A 20,356-nucleotide genomic window follows, 5' to 3' on the forward strand; every position below is an offset into this window, starting at 1 on the left:
ATTTGAGGCTTGGTAAGTGATGAGCAGGACTCAGATGGCTGGAGAGCCAGCAGAGGTCTCAGCGTTAGTGTGACTTGCTCTGTTCTACTTTGCATAATGCGGAGCTTGCGGCATTGGATGAGTTGCAGCCAGGTACAAATACAAGAGTGAGATTCTTTGGCTATGAAACTATCTAAACCCAGTGCTTTCCTGCTGCTGCTTGTGAAGGGCTCTTCTTGGTGATAGTCTCCCTGCAGACATGCATGTCACATTCCAACCTGCTGCATTTTCTAATGTCACTGCGCTGCTTAAAACGTGGTATGCAAATATCCATTTAAAATTAAAAGGCTCTTCAATGGCTCAGACACGAGTTTGATACAAGAGTGGGTGGGTGAGATTCTGTGGCCTGCATTGTGCAGGAGGTCAGACTAGATGATCATAATGGTCCCTTCTGACCTTAAAGTCTATGATTCTGTGATTCTATGCAACTTCCCTGGTACATTTATAGTAATGGAGGAGGAAAGAAACCCATTTTCCAATCAAAATACCATACACTGCAAGCAAGGGCTAGCGACAATACTTAATTCTTAAGCCACTATGGTGGAGTTTACAAACCCTCACACAGGAGAGAAAGGGGCTTAGGCAGCTCCATCCTGCCACACCTGCAATGCATGCACAGGCTGGAGGAGGAGCTTGTAGGGAGAACTGAGTACTGCACTGCAGGCCAGAGGTGAGTAGACCTATACTGTGAAGCTCTGAAAAAAGAGCCCTGTGGGAGGACCAAACTGCTGCACAATTCACTTCATTTCTTTATGCCTCTGTTTCTTAATCTACAAAATGGGGATAATTACACCTACCCTCCTTTGTAAAGGCACTTTGAGATTTATGGATGATCATAGAGTCATGGGATGGAAGGGACCTCGAGAGGTCATCTAGTCCAGTCTCCTGCACTCTTGGCAGGACTAAATATTATCTAGACCATCCCTGACAGGTGTTTGTCTAACCTGCTCTTAAAAATATCCAATGGTGGAGGATCCACAACCTCCCTAGGCAATTTATTCCAGTGATTAACCACCCTGACAGTTAGGAAGTTTTTCCTAATGTCCAATTTACACTTCCCTTGCTGCAATTTAAGCCCATTGCTTCTTGTCCTATCCTTAGAGGTTAAGAAGAACAATTCTTCTCTCTCCTCCTTGTAACAACTTTGAAAACTGTTATCATGTCCTCCCTCAGTCTTCTTTTTTCCAGACTAAACAAACCCAGGTTTTTTTTTTCAATCTTCCCTTCTAGGTCATGTTTTCTAGACCTTTCATCATTTTTGTCGCTCTTCTATGGACTCCCTCCAATTTGTCCACATCCTTCCTGAAATGTGTTGCCCAGAATTGGACACAATACTACAGTTGAGGCCTAATCAGTGCAGAGTAGAGCAGAAGAATTACTTATTGTGTCCTGCTCACAACACTCCTGCTAATACAACCCAGAAGGATGTTTCCTTTTTTTGCAACAGCGTTACACTGTTGACTCATATTTAGCTTGTGGTCCACTATGACCCCCAGATCCCTTTCCACAGTACTCCTTCCTAGGCAGTCATTTCCCATTTTGTATGCATGCAACTGCTTGTTCCTTCCTAAATGGAGTACTTTGCATTTGTCCTTATTGAATTTCATCCTATTTACTTCAGAGAATTTCTCCAGTTTGTCCAGATCATTTTGAATTTTAATCCTATCCTCCAAAGCACTTGCAACCCCTCCCAGCTTGGTATCAGTCACAAACTTTATAAGTGTACTCTGCATGCCATTATCTAAATCATTGATGAAGATATTGAACAGAATCGGACCCAGAACTGACCCCTGTGGGACCCAACTCATTATGCCCTTCCAGTATGACTGTGAACCACTGATAACTAATCTCTGGGAATGGTTTTCCAACCAGTTTTGCACCCACCTTATGGTAGCTTCATGCAGGTTGCATTTACCTCGTTTATTTATGAGATCATGTGAGACAGTATCAAAAGCTTTAATAAAGTCAAGATATACCACAACTACCACTTCCCCTCATCCACAAGGCTTATTACCCTGTCAAAGAAAGCTGTCAGGTTGGTTAGACCCAATTTGTTTTTATAAATCTATGTTGACTGTAACTTGTCACCTTATTATCTTCTAGATGTTTGCAAATTAATTGCTTAATTATTTGCTTCATTATCTTTTCCGGTACACTGCTGAATCAGAACTAAATATTAATTGCACTATGAGTAAGGCACACCATCATGAGTAAGATGGCAGAATCTGGCCCATTAGGAGCAATTTCCTCACTGAACACAGTGGGAAACTAAGAGAGAGATAAAAACAGCAAGGAGTCTGGTGGCACCTTAAAGACTAACAGATTTATTTGGGCATAAGCTTTTGTGAGTAAAAAAACCTCACTTCTTCAGATGTATGTAGTGAAAGTTACAGATGCAGGTATTATATAACGACACATGAAGAGAAGGGAGTTACCTCACAAGTGGAGAACCAGTGTTGACAGGGCCAATTCGATCAGGGTGGATGTGGTCCACTCCCATAATAGATGAGGAGGTGTCAATTCCAGGAGAGGCAAAGCTGCTTTTGTAATGAGCCAGCCACTCCCAGTCCCTATTCAAGCCCAAATTAATGGTGTTACATTTGCAAATGAATTTTAGTTCTGCTGTTTCTCTTTCAAGTCTGTTTCTGAAGTTTTTTTGTTCAAGAATAGTTACTTTTAAATCTGTTATAGAATGTCCAGGGAAATTGAAGTGTTCTCCTACTGGCTTTTGTACATTACCATTCCCGATGTCCGATTTGTGTCCATTTATTCTTTTATGTAGGGACTGTCCAGTTTAGCCAATGTACATGGCAGAGGGGCATTGCTGGCACATTCATTTGCAAATGTAACACCATTAATTTGGGCTTGAATAGGGACTGGGAGTGGCTGGATCATTACTAAAGCAGCTTTAAAAGCAGCAAAGAATCCTGTGGCACCTTATAGACTAACAGACGTTTTGGAGCATGAGCTTTCGTGGGTGAATACCCACTTCGTCACTTGCATCCGACGAAGTGGGTATTCACCCACGAAAGCTCATGCTCCAAAACGTCTGTTAGTCTATAAGGTGCCACAGGATTCTTTGCTGCTTTTACAGATCCAGACTAACACGTCTACCCCTCTGATACTTAAAGCAGCTCCTGGAACTGACACCTCCTCATCTATTATTGGGAGTGGACCACATCCACCCTGATCGAATTGGCCCTGTCAACACTGGTTCTCCACTTGTGAGGTAACTCCCTTCTCTTCATGTGTCATTATATAATACCTGCATCTGTAACTTTCACTCCATGCATCTGAAGAAGTGAGGTTTTTTACCCATGAAAGCTTATGCCCAAATACATCTGTAAGTCTTTAAGGTGTTACCTGACTCCTTGTTGTTTTTGTGGATACAGACTAACATGGCTACTCCCTGATAAGAGAGAGATGACAGAACTCATCAAGACCAAAAAGTAATTTTATTTTTTTTAATTGCCTTTTGTTTAATTCTAAGAAGCACCAACTAGTTATTTACTGTTCACCATTCATCTTAATTAACTGGCATAATACACTAGACATCTCTCTACTTTTATTTGAACCATTCTACTGGTTCCTTTGAAAAGTGCCAATCTTGTTAGAAACTCACATGGATACATTAAATATGTAATTACAATGTACTTTGAGTGACTCCATATTCCCTTTCTGAGACTTGCATCCTGTGTCCCATAGTGCGAGAAACCAAGGAATACATTTTACATTAGAAGCATACAGTGCATCTTTACTAGTGAATTTATGAATAATCCTCTAAAGAGATTTCCCTAGCTTCACACTTAGGGTAGAACTGATAGTATTTGATTAAGTGCCCTCTAAATCAGTGACAGTTTGAGGCACACGGGTATTTAATTGGATTGCTCCTGATTAGCGAGGTTGTCGCTACAGTAGAAGGAGATTCTACTCTGAGCACAAAGGTCATTTTTTACATTTATTGCAGAATTTTTTTTAAATTGTTTATATTTTGTTAGGTATAAAAATGGCCCTGAACTTTAATGAGCTGGAGTGTCTCTTGTGATGTCCTTTTCCAGGATAACTGTTATCTAAGTATAATTTCAGCATCAGTTATCACAAAAGCATCAATAATTATAACAGTAGCAATGAGAACAATTACTCTAGGCTTCCTCATGCTACACTGAGGCAGCCCAGGCAAGAGGCTGAAAAAAAATTGATGCATCTGCTCCTGTTCCTTGTTGTAAATCGCTGGCTTGGCATGAGCCCTTATTCCCCTTGTTGCCCAGTTCTTTGATGCTGCATTGCGGTGATAATTGAAATGGATAATTCTCTCTTTGCACCATTTTGATGGGGCCTGTCTAGCTATGGCTGATGTCAGTGTATACATAAACTTCCCAGTGTGGAAATCTGTCTCTTGCTGGTTGAATGGACTGTATCAGGGTCAATTATAGTCCTTTCAGAGGGAATTCCAATAAGATTGAAGTAAATAGCTTTTTTCTATTGATTTTAGTTCATTTTTTCCTCTCCTCAATACAAGTTATTTGCACTCTACATGACATACCATTTTGCTTATAAAAGATAATGTATGTTATCAGGTATAACGTTTTCAATGGAAATGTGTATTCCTCTTTGATATATGCTTTTTATCCCAATCCTGGGACACTAGACAATGCTAAGATTATTGGTATTTTTGTGTATTGTTGTAACAGCACAGGGCCCCATACTTCTCTCTGCTTCCACAAGCAGAGGGCAGCCAAAAATCATGGATCCAGCGTACTCTTTCTCTCATGGCCTCCCAACTGAGAGTCTGAATCTCCTGGGGAAATTAGATGTAAACAGTAAGTGAGGGTGAGACTCTACCCACAAACACTTTGTGGGTAAAATCCTGGCCCCAGGAAGTATTAACTCTAGTAGGGCCAAGATTTCACTTCTAGTTTGTGGTCTCAGCTAGGTTGCTCCAGTCCATGGCTAGTGCCTAGAAGTGTAGAGCATCTCACTGCTACTTCCCAGAAGACCTCAGAGCATAGTGCTTATGGGCTGTATTGGGGATATAGTGCCTATATGTTGATGGTTGGATTTCACAATGGGAGCCTGAGCCAGCTGGGCTAGGACTGGAGCTAGGCTCTGTGAGTCTTGTGGGGAACTGAGAAAATGAATTTGAAACATCTCCCCAGAGAGAGAGAGAGAAAGAGAGAGGGAATCTTCTCCTGAATGATCTCAGAGCTTTTCCCACCAGGGCTTCTGTGGTGTCAGAAACACCAATGAACTTAACATGGCAGTTTCTGGTTTGGCTCAGACAAATCATTCCCATTTCTGCTGTGGTAGTGTTTTAAATACATACATGCATATATATGCAATTGAGATTTTGCATATTTATCAAACATACAAATTGAGGCATTACATTATTTGTATAAAATCTCCACTTTCTGGACCTTCAACTTTAAGAGGTATGCTACACGGAGACCAAACTGCAGTACAGAATCAGGAAGCCTTGGCATAGGTCCCTCAAAATATATTATGTGTTTGTGCAGAAGCGTGTCCCCCTACATGTTGTGATGGGGAAAACCAATATCCATTGAAGCATCAAGAATTCCTATCTGTTTCTCCATAGTCAGAACCTGCTTAAGAGAGAACACAGTCCATCTAGAGCTTTTAAATAGGATCTGCAACCTCTCTGTTTACTTAGAAAAAAATGTCTCCTTAATGTGAAGTACTTTTGCAATTTAAGAAAGATTATGGTCAATTTCTTCCCTTCATCTGCAGGTCCAGCAAAAATCATTTCAATTTAGTAGTGCTTGAGTAGCAGTCCTATGTTTTTAATTTAGTATTGGTCTGACATAATCTGACATGATTTAGCAATTACTATAAAATAAAATTGATCTTATCTGTCACCATGAGAGCACAACAGTTTCAGCTTATTCAGAATCATTCCAAAACGATTTCTGGATGGCATTCTGATGAAATCTATTTATCTTCATACAGTTCTTCCTAAACCAGTCAACATCCACTATGGTGGTAATGAATTTATCTTCTGAATACTTCCACTAAACTAAAACTTTATCATAACTGTGGGTTGTCGGTGAAAGAAGAGCCTTGTTGATGCTTCAAATTGACATGGTTGCAACCAAGTTTTATTTCTCATGCTTGAATCGCATATTTGGTATGGAGGCATTATAAGATCAGCTTTCTCCCTTTAACTCCATGATGATAATTATCAAAGCAGTCCCCTCTATAATTAATATGTATTTGTAGTATCTACGGTATCTAGACCCTGAAATCAAGGCTCCATTGTGCTAGGAGCTGTACATATTTAGACTAAGTCTTTGTCCCAGAAAGCTTGCAATCTACATAGATAAAGCTAGGAGTGGGCAAAAGAAAGTATTCTTCCCATTTTATAGTAGGGGAACTGAAGCACAAAAACATTGTGACTTATCCAAGCTCACTTGGGAAGTCTATGACAGAGCCACGAACAATAATTTCATCTTAATAGAGAGCTTGGCTCCTGGCCCCAGACACTATTACATAGACCACCTCTCCTTCCACTTGCAATTATGTAGCTTCACTTTGGCAACTACAGCAATTACTCCTGTGGAAAAGTAATGCTAATAAATCATTTAATATATGCTTGGCTGTCTCTTACTGCAACTTAGCAGCTGCAAACAATGAGGAGAGTAGGGTGACCAGATAGCAAGTGTGAAAAATCGGGACAGGGGATGGGGGGTAATAGGAGTCTATATAAGAAAAAGCCCCAAATATAGGGACTGTCCCTATAAAATGGGAACATCTGGTCACCCTAGAGGAGAGCCAACAAGATGCTCAACTGATCAGCTCCCACAGTTTTTTAGAACAGCTCAGCATGAAAATCTGGCTGCAGTGTTACCAGGAGAGCTGCTGGGTGCTGAGTACTTTTAAAAAAAAATCTGGTCTTTAATTAGGTACTTAAACGAAAATCTGTCCCCAGATCAACTCTCCACAGACCAGTGTAGGAACCTTTGAGCTTAAAAGCTCTGGTAATGATTCCTTCAGATGTCAATGCTCTGTGAGTATGTCTACACAGCAGATAAACACCTGTGGCTGGCCCATGTCAGCTGGTTTGGGCTCAGGCTGCAGGGGTATAAAATTGCAGTGTAGATGTTCAGGCTCAGGTTGGAACCTGGGCTTTGAGACCCTTCCCTCTTATGAGCTTGTCAGCAGACCCAGGCCAGCTGCACGTTTGCTGTGTAGACACACTGTATCTTTATAATCAAGGATGCATTTGTAGAGGAGATAGCAGGGAAGTTCTTCCATCTAAACTGTCTTTTCCTTTGTTCTGAGCTTTCTATAACTTCCCTTCCATGGAGATATATGTGTGTGTGTGTGTATTCCTTTGTGTTTTGTGTTATATTTCGTTAGTCTCATTTGTTATTTTGAGACTACTGTGCAGGACTTGGAGTTGAGACCAAGGCCAAATTCTAATCTCATTCACTGCAATGAGCGTCTCAGTTGTGTAAATGAAGAGCACACTTTGTCCTCTGTTCTTTTTTATGTCCTGTTCTGCAACTCACAGTGACAATAAGCAAGTCACTTATTCCTGTACCTCCCTTTTCCCCATTTTTTTTAAATCAGATTCCCTGCAGTACGGTTAAGTGGATCAAGAGGTGTTTTCCCAAGCCCCCTAACTAGATACAAATTAGTCCCCATCCCCATAGACAGAGGGCTTGTGTAAGGAAGGCAACTTCCCCCCTCAAAGCCAACTTTCTACAGAGAAATTGGGAGACCTGCATATGGAAGAGACCTGCTGCTTGCATATCTGATGATATGTGATCTGGCCCATAGTGTTTGCTAGTAATGTGAAGGAAACACCATAGAGTAGGTTAATATATTTGACTGTGGAATATAGTTGCACGCCATGTAAGTAAATACAGAATAACCTGATGCAAAGCAGAACAAATTGTGAAAATATCTTTAAGTGACAGCTACGGTCACAGCAGAAGTGAAAAGTGTCCAGCAGAACTCCCGTGGATCTGCAGCCAAGGCAGACGGTAGTTTTTTCCTTTCTTGCCAAACCGCTGCCATGTCTTTCAACTGTATACAGTGCAGGGAAGCAAGGGTTTCATTATGCTAATAATTACATTGCCTGCAGGCTTTTTGGAGTCCCAACTCCCCATACAGCACAGAAACAGATTTTATAGGAATATCATTAAAGCTGTTAACTACAGGGAGAGGGGGGGAAAATCAAAGACACAATCAAAGCATGCACTCTATTATCAATAAATGCAAGTGGCTTCGTAAATGTGTCACATTTTAAATGTTTTCATTGCGAATCAGCATAGGAACCAGCTGTTTGAAGGGAAAGTGAAATGTAATAAAAATAAAATTTTAATCATTGCATCGCAAAAGGAAGAATGAATCACAAGAAAAAAATGTTTTAAAATGTGTTGCATGTAACTGAAGAAGACCAACACTCATAAACGTGACTGGGCCCCCTGAGTGCTAGAATAATACGTGATGATAATAATAATGAATAGAAATAGCCACCTTGACACTGTGTGGGACAAAGGAGGTCCAGGTCAGGATTTGGATGCATAGGGAAGGATTATTGTTTGTTATTCATATTCTGTAATACTAGAGGTGTTCAGGGCACTCGAGAAGACGAGACCTGTGCCCCGAAAAAGAGCGTACGGAATTTGACAGACACAATACAAACAGCTAAGAATTATGTGCAAAAGTTTGGGTAAGCGGAAGCAGTTAGGAGATCTGTGTGAAAATGCAGAGCAAAAGAACTGAGAAGGTTTGTGAGAAGGATTGTGCTCTGAGGGGATTTGGGAGCCTGGCTACATATGTGCACATATAGTGTTTAATGAGGGGTGGGGGGAATGCATCTGGTTATGCATGACCAAAGTAAGCAGTAGCACTTACTAAGCATTGAAAAACAGGTCCTGGACCTCCTACCTCTATACACCTATTGAAATTAAGCTCACAACGTTTTTGTAAATTGACATCTAATCTAAAAACATTGGTTTTGACCATTTAAAAAAAATCGGTGTTATATTTCAGCAGCTTTGAATGTTTTCTGCCTTCCTTATGCATTCTAAAGCTGACCTGCATTTCCTTTGTCTTGACCTACCTCATCAGAGTGGACAATCTGCTGGAAGTAATTAAAAAGGCAGCTTTTGTTAGGTTTAAACCTGTGTGCACTGAAACCAATGTTAAAATTCTCACACCCCAGTTCAGCAATCTATCCCTATTCAATGAAGTCCAGAGGCATGTGCCTAACTTTAAGCAACTGCTTAAGTCCCACAATGTGCTTAAGTGCTTGGCTGAACAGGAATGGACATAAAACACATGCTTAAATGCTTTGCTGAAATGGGGCCCCATTAACTCCAGTCAGGCACAATGAGAGAGACTGTGGAACCATCAGCAGTTATGGAAAAATTAAGACAGTTAAAGGTATTATAGATCAAAGAAATGTAGGACTGTAAGGAAACTCGATAGGTTATCTAGTCAAGTTCCCTGCACTGAGGCAGGACTAAGTATTCTAAACCATCTCTGACAGATGTTTGTTTAACTTGTTCTTAAAAACCTCCAGTGACTGATTCCTTGACCTCCCTAGGTAATTTGTTCTAGTTATTAACTAATATTTGGTTTGTGATCCACTATAAGCCCCAGATCCCTTTCTGCAGTACTCCTTCAGTTATTTGCTATTTTGAATTCTAATTCTGTCCTCCAAAGTGCTTGCAATCCCTCCCAGCTTGATATTGTCCACACACTTTATAAGTGTACTCTCTATGCTATTATCAATATCATTTGTGTAGATATTGAACAGAACCATATTTCTAAAGCCAGCACTGAAAATCATAGAATAGAATAGAATTTGGCCACTTGTAGCTTTAGGCTTGACTCTGTTCCCATTTACATGGTCTAAATCAGAAGTATCTCCTCTGAAATCAGTGGGGCTGCATTGGTGTAACACTGCCATGAGTGAGAGTAGAATCAAATTCATTGACAATTACTGTAGCTTTTATTTTACAAAAGTGTCACAAACTTCAGGAGTGAAATGCTCAATGGAGCAGGTAGGCTTAGCATGTTTTATTTGTGTGATTATTAATGATCAAATATAAAAATGACTTCACAGTTTATTCGCACTCCACGGAGGGAGGGGGAGGAATCACTTAATCTTCGCTCTTTCCCATCTTTGGGTGTGTACCTTTTTGGCCAGGAAATTGACAGATCTAAAGAGAATGACTTTTCTGGAAGATGTGGTTTGTGCTGCTTGAATGGCTCTTGCTGTAGTTCGAAAGTCTTCTCATTAACCAAAAAAAAAAAAAGGGGGGGGGGTGGTAACAGGAAAACAAGAACCAAAACAAAAGGCTATTTCCCCCCTACATTATTGTCAGCAGGGATCGGCAGATACTAAAGAATGTCTGCATGCTAAAGTGTTGAGAAGTTAAGCACATTAGCGGGCCTGTCTGACATACTGAAATATAATGAAATGTAAAGCTAGAGGGGGAAAAAACCTGTATTAATTCTATATTAGAGTGAATATTAAATGCCATTTAAAAGTATACGTCACTGGCAGCCTTTCACTGATTTTTAGCTTTCTACAAAATTCTCTCTTGGTTCTCCTACCATGCTCATCACTGCAGTATCTGAGTGCCTTCCAGTAGTACATTCAGCTATATGACAGACATCTGTCATATGTTGTTCATTTTTTCCTCCTCTCCCCAGAGGGTGCAGTGTGTGCACTGGAGTGAGTTGTTTGGTTTGAGGTTTTTTAATACACATGTTGCTATGTATTTGTTAGAGGTCAAAGAAATGCCCCTTGTACTTGGAGTGGAGAGTGACAAGCTTTGTGATGGTCCTTGGTTCCTGTGGGACCAGTTCACTCAACGTCTCAGTCTAGCCCCTGAGAAAGTTCTGTCTCCCATGGTTTATCCTTATTGCAGAGAGTTCTGTTTGGGCCAGAGGAATGAAATTGTCAACACGGTCTTTATCCTGGAGCTGGAGGCAGTCTTTTAGATATCCTCCGTTTTGCATTTAGCATATTGTCAAATACACAGGTATTAGCTGAAGAAAGTGTCATGTTCTTTCCCTGTCACTTGCCACAAACCTGTTAGTTTTACCCTAACAGCTTTCTTCTATGAAACTGTCTGGTAACATGCATTTGACTGTGAAAAGCCTTTTATAGAAATTGTAATGCTGTTATCTGCCAACTGCACAATAACCGGCAAGTTTGTTTTGCGTGACGGCATTTTCTATATGTAAAATATGAATAGACCATTTCATATTCAGGCAAGAAAAAGGTATTGACATGCAACAACAGCCCAGATATTTTAAACACTGTTGATCACACCAGTTTTTAGAGTTTAGATCATTTTCAGAATTGTTCACTTGTTCTGTGACTTTTCTGCCAATTTTCTTCCATTTACTATCATCGGTTACTCTTGGGTTCCAGTTGAAGGGACATAAGAACATAAGAGAGGCTGTACCGGGTCAGACCAAAGGTCCATCTAGCCCAGTATCTGTCTCCGACAGTGGCCAATGCCAGGTGCCCCAGAGGGAGTGAATCTAACAGGCAATGATCAAGTGATCTCTCTCCTGCCATCCATCTCCATCCTCTGACGAACAGAGGCTAGGGACACCATTCTTACCCATTCTGGCTAATAGCCATTTATGGACTTAGCCACCATGAATTTATCCAGTCCCCTTATAAACATTGTTATAGTCCTAGCCTTCACAACCTCCTCAGGTAAGGAGTTCCACAAGTTGACTGTGCGCTGCGTTAAGAAGAACTTCCTTTTATTTGTTTTAAACCTGCTGCCTATTAATTTCATTTGGTGACCCCTAGTTCTTGTATTATGGGAATAAGTAAATAACTTTTCCTTATCCACTTTCTCAACATCACTCATGATTTTATATACCTCTATCATGTCCCCCCTTAGTCTTCTCTTTTCCAAGCTGAAGAGTCCTAGCCTCTTTAATCTTTCCTCGTATGGGACCCTCTCTAAACCCCTAATCATTTTAGTTGCCCTTTTCTGAACCTTTTCTAGTGCTAGAATATCTTTTTTGAGGTGAGGAGACGACATCTGTACACAGTATTCGAGATGTGGGCGTACCATGGATTTATATAAGGGCAATAATATATTCTCAGTCTTATTCTCTATCCCCTTTTTAATGATTCCTAACATCCTATTTGCTTTTTTGACCGCCTCTGCACACTGCGTGGACATCTTCAGAGAACTATCCACGATGACGCCAAGATCTTTTTCCTGACTCGTTGTAGCTAAGTTAGCCCCCATCATGTTGTATGTATAGTTGGGGTTATTTTTTCCAATGTGCATTACTTTACATTTATCCACATTAAATTTCATTTGCCATTTTGTTGCCCAATGAACTGTAGAGACAGACTTGAACTGTAGAGATGAACTGTAGAGACAGACTTGAAAGTATTAGTCAGCATAGTGGTTCCTTCTCATTGCCTGACATGTGAGAAATGATTATGCATGGAATGACTTAGTGGTAAAGGGACTTTCCCAAGTATAGCACTTTTGTTATTTGGTAACTAGTTCAAGTCAACAGTGAATGCATAACATTAGTAATATGTGACACTCAGAATTCAGAGTGAAAAACATATTCGTATAGCTAGAACTGTGCAACACTGGGGGGCTTTTCCATTAAATTTGTGAAGAAAACAGGCAATTTCATTTTGGGTTGGTTCATGCCAGAAAATAATCTCACCTTTCACTTCCTACCCCAAATTCTATGAAATCACACTGAAAATGGAAAATAATTCAGCTTTCTGTATTTTTGGTCTCAGTTTTTCCTTTGCCTGAAAATAAATCTGTTCCAGGTTAAAGTATTGTTACAACTGGTTGCACTAACTCCAATAATTGCAAGATTGTGTCAGACGGTTGCAGTTTTTAACACTTTTATTGTTGCTTTTATTTTATAAGTATTGAGTTCCAGTAACGTCTTCGGAGTGCTAGATATTGCACAAACACAAAAGTTTTGTTATGAAACAGAACTGGGGATGTGCTAGATTCTCTTACCAATTCATATAATTAACTTTCACCAAAAATGTCAAACCTGAAAGTTCTTTAGGTGCCTAAATATGGATTTCAGGACCTAACTTTAGGCATCCAGGTTTGAAAGATTTTACTTAAGTCTCACAGTCACTCTAAACTGCATTTCTTCCTACCAAATCACTAGCAATGTTCAGTGCCAAACTGTGAATCCAAGAAGGCAATAGACTCATAGACTCATAGACTTTAAGGTCAGAAGGGACCATTATGATCATCTAGTCTGACTTCCTGCACAATGCAGGCCACAGAATCCCACCCATCCACTTCTATAACAAACCCCTAGCCTATGTCTGAGTTATCGAAGTCCCCAAATTGCGGTTTGAAGACCTCAAGCTGCAGAGAATCCTCCAGAAAGTGACCCGTGCCCCATGCTGCAGAGGAAGGCGAAAAACCTCCAGGGCCTCTGCCAATCTGCCCTGGAGGAAAATTCCTTCCCGACCCCAAATATAGCTATCAGTTAAACCCTGAGCATGTGGGCAAGACTCACCAGCCAGCACCCAGGAAAGAATTCTCTGTAGTAACTCAGATCCCAACCCATCTAACATCCCATCACAGACCACTGGGCATACTTACCTGCTGATAATCAAAGATCAATTGCCAAAATTTGGCTATCCCATCATACCATCCCCTCCATAAATTTATCAAGCTTAGTCTTAAAGCCAGTTATGTCTTTTGCCCCCACTACTCCCCTTGGAAGGCTGTTCCAGAACTTCACTCCTCTGATGGTTAGAAACCTTCGTCTAATTTCAAGTCTTGTGTCTCATAGTTCCCAGTTTGGCCCTCGGTGCATGCCCAAGATTATTTTTATTATGATGCTTATTTTTAGCAACCAGGTATTTGTGATCCAAAGAGATAGTTACAGGAAAGCATATAAAATATACCTAAGGTTAAGTAAATAAACAGGGACATGAAGCAAACAATGTAAATAGGAAATAACACAGTGATACTAAAACCCCATTGTTGCATTGGTAATAGGAGGCCAAGCCACTATATGGTGCATTACATCAAGTTTTAAACAAGTGGCAGTCGAGCCAGTCTATACAGAGCCTGAATAGACACACAAGAAGTACAGTGAGGCTACGTTGTATTTCTCTGAAAAGCTGGGTTTTGTGTTGATATTTTCGGTTGTGTGTCTTTGAGTTTAGCTCTTTTATAAGTAGAGAGTAATGGGTCTGCTAAAGTCCCTCCTTTTCTTGAACCAGTCTTGGGATTGATCAGATTTGGACTGTTTTTTTCTATACCTCGTATTAGATAGATAGATTGATTGATTTTGAAAAATCAGAAGAGAATATGAAGGAAAAAAAAAACAAAAAGCAGAAGTGCAGAAAGGTGAAGCAATGGGAGGGAAGGGAATGGAGAGCAACTTGTTTCCATCCACTAGAAATGAATCACAAGTATAGCTCATACTTCTTGTAACAACATGCTAAATGAAGGGCAGTGTTTTACAAAGCCACCTCTGCACTTAGAAGGTTATTGCGATGCAATGTTGTATCACTCTGCAGAGCTTCTGTATGGATTAATCATGCCTTGCCCCGACACCATGCAAGTCTATTAAATACTTCCTCATAGAGAAAGGCACTTCACTCCAATGTTAAAAACATTCAGCTCTGCATAGTTGTATATAGCAGGAGAAGTGTGCTTCTTGGGGGACACATATTGGGTCAGGATATGCCCGAGCAATCAAAAGGATAACAAAATGATTAAGGAACTGAGCTGCAATAAATGACTGCTTTTATTCAGGCAATTTTTCTTCATACAGTGCAAGTTCCAGGGCCAGTAGAAAACCTGCGGGCTGTATCTACCTCACCTACCTCAATTCTTCTTTCCTGGGAACCCCCTGCCTATGCAAATGGTCCAGTCCAAGGTTACAGATTGTTCTGCACAGAGACTGCTACTGGAAAAGAACAGGTGAGCAAGTTAATGGAGCTGTATGCTCTTCTCTCAGTTAGTTGTGAGAGCAGGCTTTTGCTGGACGACGTGACAAAATCAGACAGGAAGGAGAAGAAGCGTTCAATCCAACTGACCGTGAATATCTGTTCAGCAGCTTTAAACCTGTTAATAGTGGAAATTTTGGTGCTTCAATGGCATAACAGACTGGAGTGGTTACTCTTCAGGTTAAGTGCCTTGGGATTGATTTATTTTTTAAAATCAAGTCTTTATAACTCCTGGCAGGTTTGAACTGTGAGAATTTACATGCCACTGTAGCTGAATATTACACAGGTGCATTACAATGTACTTTAATATATAGAGGAACTCATTCTTCTTTCACTTACACTGGTGCAAGACAGGAGTACCTCCATGGCAGTAAATGGGACGGCCTATTGAAATCCACGTTAGTCTTATGATTTACTTAAATGGCAGCAGGATCAAGCCATATGGATTCACACCAGCATACAATTGGTGTAAGCGGGAGAGAAACAAGCCCTTAGTTTACCTTTCTTATCCAAAATCTAGAAACGAAGCAAAGGGTCCTCCCCTTATAAAAGTCCTTTAGATTTTTCAGACACTACTGGTGTTAAGGGAAGTTCTACACAGGAAATGGGGGTAGATATGATCTAATTTGTTTCCTCAGTGGCTCATTTTCCCTTTCCTCAAGGCCAAGTCCATTCCAGGAGTGTAAAATATATAAACTCAGTCTAGGCATTATCTGTATTTCTTATAAATGAGAGAGATAAACAAAGGGAATTCCCATCATCATCATTATTGGTGTTCTGCAATGACTGTGTATTTTTATGTGGAAACATATAAGATCATGGTCTCAGCTCCAAGGATCCTGCACTCTAGAAAATAAATAGTTTAAACAATTCAGGCTGTTAACATAGTACATCAGTAGCCGATGTAAAGTTAAGGTGGCCTAGTGATCCTGTAGAGGTCATTGAGAGATGCTATGTGGATGAAATGTGACTTTTTTTTAAAAAAAAAGAGAGATTTAGAGGAGGACAGTATAGTAAAATAGAATCTCCCTTTTTCTCCATCTGAGCCAGTTTAATTTATTAGTAGCTTGTAAGAGTCACAGGCATCATAAATCCCAGCATAGATTTATCTGAGTTCTTCACCCCCCAAAATCTTCTCTCTCTTCTCTTGTCTTCCTTTATTTCACACTTTCCTTTTCTCCTAGAATTTCCCCATGACTCATAGTCCTTATTTGCTCCTTTCTCTTCCCTTTTTCCTTCCCTATCACTTTCTTATGGGAGAAGGAGTTATTGATTTAAGCAAGGAAACTTTCTACTGGGCTTTAAATAACAACTAAACCAAAGGTCTAAGCACCAGAGTCAGCTATAACTTGAAATATGGCAGTTTAATATCAGAGAGTCTATTGAGAACTGATCTGTAACAAGCAATGCTATGTTACAAATTACCTTTTACAGCAACTTAAATAAGGATTTAGCATTACCTATTAGACATAGAAAAGCCCTACTGTCTAATCTGTTCATCCCCCAGCATTACTGTCATACCTTCTTTAACATTTCCCCTTAATAACAATTATTACTTTTATGTGCCCAGAATATAGAGGTTGATGGACTATCATACAAACTGGAGGGGCTGAAAAAATTCACGGAATACACCTTACGGTTCCTCGCTTATAACCGCTACGGCCCTGGGGTGTCCACTGAAGATCTTACCGTCATGACGCTTTCTGATGGTAAGTTAGAACTACAGATGCCAGGATAGACAATGTAAGGAGAAGAAAAATGTGCACTTTGCGGTTTAACATCACAGATTGCTATGTATAAAGTTTTATCCTGGGACCAGGACAAATTTAGGATTTCCTATACTACATACTCAGTTCAAGTCAATGATAGGCATGACAAACTAAATGAAAATTGACCAATGTAAATGTAAACTATTAAATAAAATAATAAATAATAAATATTTTCAGGTCTTTTTCAGAGGCAGAAATCATAGATTCATTGTCTGCCCATTATATCGTTTCATAGGATATTTAGGGTCGTATCCCTCATGATCATTTGTCCTTTTCATTTTTCCTAGTTTAGTAGAAGGTTGTTACATAGCATGATGCTGTCTCTACTCTCCCTTTCTGTTTCCTGAAGTTATACACAGGTTTGTCCTCACCACTTTTTAATGGAAAATATTTTATTATATCTGGTAATATAAAGAAACACCTTTTTAGAACTTCCTCATATTTGGAACACTGAGTAGAAAATGTCTGTTTTACTTTCTTCTCTGTCACAGTGATTGCATAGTCTCTCTTCCCTTGTCTTGCACTGTGCTTTGTGTCTCCGCATTCTTGGAGTATTGTATTGAAGTTTAGTTTGTGCTTGGAAACATCTAATGCCTGATATTCATGTGTAAGGGCTGCTGTGGCTCCTGGTGAAGTCCAGTGAGCCTGATTCCCACACTTGTAAATCAGGAGTAACTCCATTGATCAGTTTGGTTAAAGTGGTGTAAAACCAGTGTAAATTATAGGAGAATTAGCCCAATAATTGGGAGTACAAAAAATGGATCTGTTTGTCCTTCTGGTGGCACCTTGATGACTTCTCTGGGTGGATTTTTTTCACTGCTAGAAACTTGTTACAACTTTTTAGAGGAAATCAGAACCCTGACAGTTAGAAGGGAGTAATTAATATTGGTGGTGGTAGTGTTGGGCCGGGGGAGGGGGGAGGAGGGCATGAGATAAAACAAAGGTAGATGAGAATTTAAGAAAAGAGGCCCAGTTTCTCAGTGGGTATAAAAACCAGATTTCTCCAGTGTCTTCAGTGGAGCAACACTAATGTACACCATCTGAGAATCTCACCCAGAGAGAACAGAGAGCTCTTAAACCAAAAGATTTGCATATGCATCCAAGGGAGCCTATACCTGCGTCTGAGTTTAAAAAATGATATATTCCACATGTTGCAAGCGGAACTATTTAGATGGGGATTTTTACAATTTCATGTAATCTGATTACCATATTTTTTCCCTGTATGTTTATGAATTTAGGTATTCAAATTACAGTCTCTGCTCCTGTCCTTTTTGTGGATACAGACTCACACAACTGCTACTCTGAAACCTGCTCCTGTCCTGTATTTGAATCACTGTTAGACTTAAGCTCACAATAGTGCTGTCTTTAACCAGGGCTGTCTCTTCACTGCAAAAAAGGTGTTTTTTTACACTTCGGTAACTATCTTGTTGTAAATCCTAGTGGAGACAAGGCACACACCCAGGTGGGGATATAGAGTTGACGCCAACTAGCTCCATTTAGATGAAAAACTTACCTGTCCTTGTTTCTGTTACATTTTTACAGAGACATGGCTACTTAGATGTACAAAAATACACATTTTTTTGCAGTGAAGACAAAGCTTAGGAAAACAGAAGTGTTTAGCAAACTTGTTAGCAGAACACTTAACACATTTTAAAACACCACTTTGCAGCCAGTAGTGCTTGTAGATCTGTTAGCTAACACACTTGCTAAAAACATTTCCTTTTCCTAATCTAGGCAGTGCCTATGATGGAAGAAAAGATTTAAATAGATAAGGATGAACCCTTGTCTCGAGTTCTGTTGTATTTACAAATATTTCCCTTATTAAAAAACAAATATTTGCTAACCTACAGAATTGGTAAAAACACTATGATAATATTATTGTAGGTTGTAGTGTTTCAAACCATCGTTGTAGTATCCTTTATAAGGTTCATCTGTGATACCCACACCTCATTTGGCACTTCAACTTTCAATTATTTTACATTTGATACCTCTTCAATATTTTTTTCCAAGTACTACTTACGCCTATCCATCTAATTCAGTCATCACTTGTAGTACAGATTGGATCTTGCCAGAATAAATTACTTCACACTTATAATTATAAAAACAAAAGGAAAACAAGTGAAAATGAATATTTTACATAATTTATGTAGATATAATTCAGACTGTGAAGTGCAGTACTGTGGCTCTGTTCTCCACTTTGGTTTTAAATGTCATCATAAGTGAGAAAGGGAGAGATTGTTATTCATGAGTCTGAAAATTATCCTCTGCAAATTTTGTTAGAAGATTTCACCTCTTTAGGAGCACAAAATGTCACTAAAGAGAAGGCTTCCATGACACTATTCCAGAAAACAGAAGAATGGAGAATAGCATATGGCATCCCAAGAAGCATTTAACTTCTCTGCTGTTAAGCAAGGGGAGAAGTTGGGGTGCTGGTCTGAAATGAAATCTGTTGGTACCAGTTTTGCGTGTTTTGCAGATGTGTACATGATGCAAGTGTGTAGATTTGCTTCATGCTGCCCTCCCCTGCCAAAGTGGGTTCCATTTTTTAAGAACAGCAGGTGACTAAAAGTTACAAAAGTCTCTTGCTTCAGAGCAAGCTTCTTGTTAGTTCAGTTTACAGGAAAGGAGCAAGCAGGCAGTGGACATAGATGATGTGTAAATTATCATGAATCCAAATTTATTTAGCGCTCTTGGTTTTGGTTTTGTTGGTGGGGGTGAGCTGCCCAGCAGAGAATTAAGAATTTTACCTAGGTTCCTCCTCTCTTTTAGAGTTGACAGATTTTTCAATATCTAGGAGATATTTGTAAAACGATTGTAATGTTCTGTGGCAAGGACAGTCAAATTTTGATCCTGTCAACTTAGATTTTGTCCTTTTAACTCATCCCACTGAATACAGCAATTGCAGCACGCACAGCCGTAAAACTGCCCCTGGTGCTGCAGGGAGGTGTAAACTGTAGCTTTTTACAACACCGGGGACTTGGTGTAGTTAGGAGAGGAGAGGAAGGTGTCTTTATGATATCTTTCCATTTTCCTGCTCCTAGGGCTACTAGGAGACATTTAAGACTTTGACATAAATTAGAGCAGCCTATGGACTAAATTATACCAGCCTCCATGGTGCCATTGGGACCACTCCTCTGGCCAAAGAAAGGGTGGAGCCTGGGCTTTCTGGCCCTGCCCCCCCCACTACATTCCCAAAGTTGTGTGTATGGGGGTGGGGGGATGTATGTGCTGGAATTTCTGGCTGCCTCTTTAGGACACCTTCTCAGTTGTTTTGCACTGCCACAATAGCCTAGAAGTGGTTGGTAGAGGGGCCTGGGATCTGGCCTGCTATATATAATATCATACAGTGATAGAATCATAGAATATCAGGGTTGGAAGGGACCTCAGGAGGTCATCTAGTCCAACCCCCTGCTCAAAGCAGGACCAATCCCCAACTAAATCATCCCAGCCAGGGCTTTGTCAAGTCAGGCCTTAAAAATCTCTAAGGAAGGAGATTCCACCACCTCTCTAGGTAACCTATTCGGGTGCTTCACCACCCTCCTAGTGAAAAAGTTTTTCCTAATATTCAACC

At 40.0% G+C, this 20,356-nt stretch overlaps 1 protein-coding gene across 4 annotated transcripts in view; it reads left to right on the forward strand.

The window, feature by feature from the left end:
- Window positions 1–20,356, forward strand: part of DCC (DCC netrin 1 receptor) — a 782,056-nt gene that overhangs the window by 526,008 nt on the left and 235,692 nt on the right. For all 4 annotated transcript variants that reach the window (XM_045020222.1, XM_045020224.1, XM_045020225.1 and 1 more), the window contains exons 10-11: window positions 14,842–14,990; window positions 16,587–16,725. In XM_045020222.1, the coding sequence (XP_044876157.1) occupies window positions 14,842–14,990; window positions 16,587–16,725 (288 nt within the window). The remainder of the gene's footprint in view (window positions 1–14,841; window positions 14,991–16,586; window positions 16,726–20,356) is intronic.

Source organism: Mauremys mutica, chromosome 6 (assembly GCF_020497125.1).
Source record: "Mauremys mutica isolate MM-2020 ecotype Southern chromosome 6, ASM2049712v1, whole genome shotgun sequence".
NCBI lineage: Eukaryota > Metazoa > Chordata > Testudines > Geoemydidae > Mauremys > Mauremys mutica.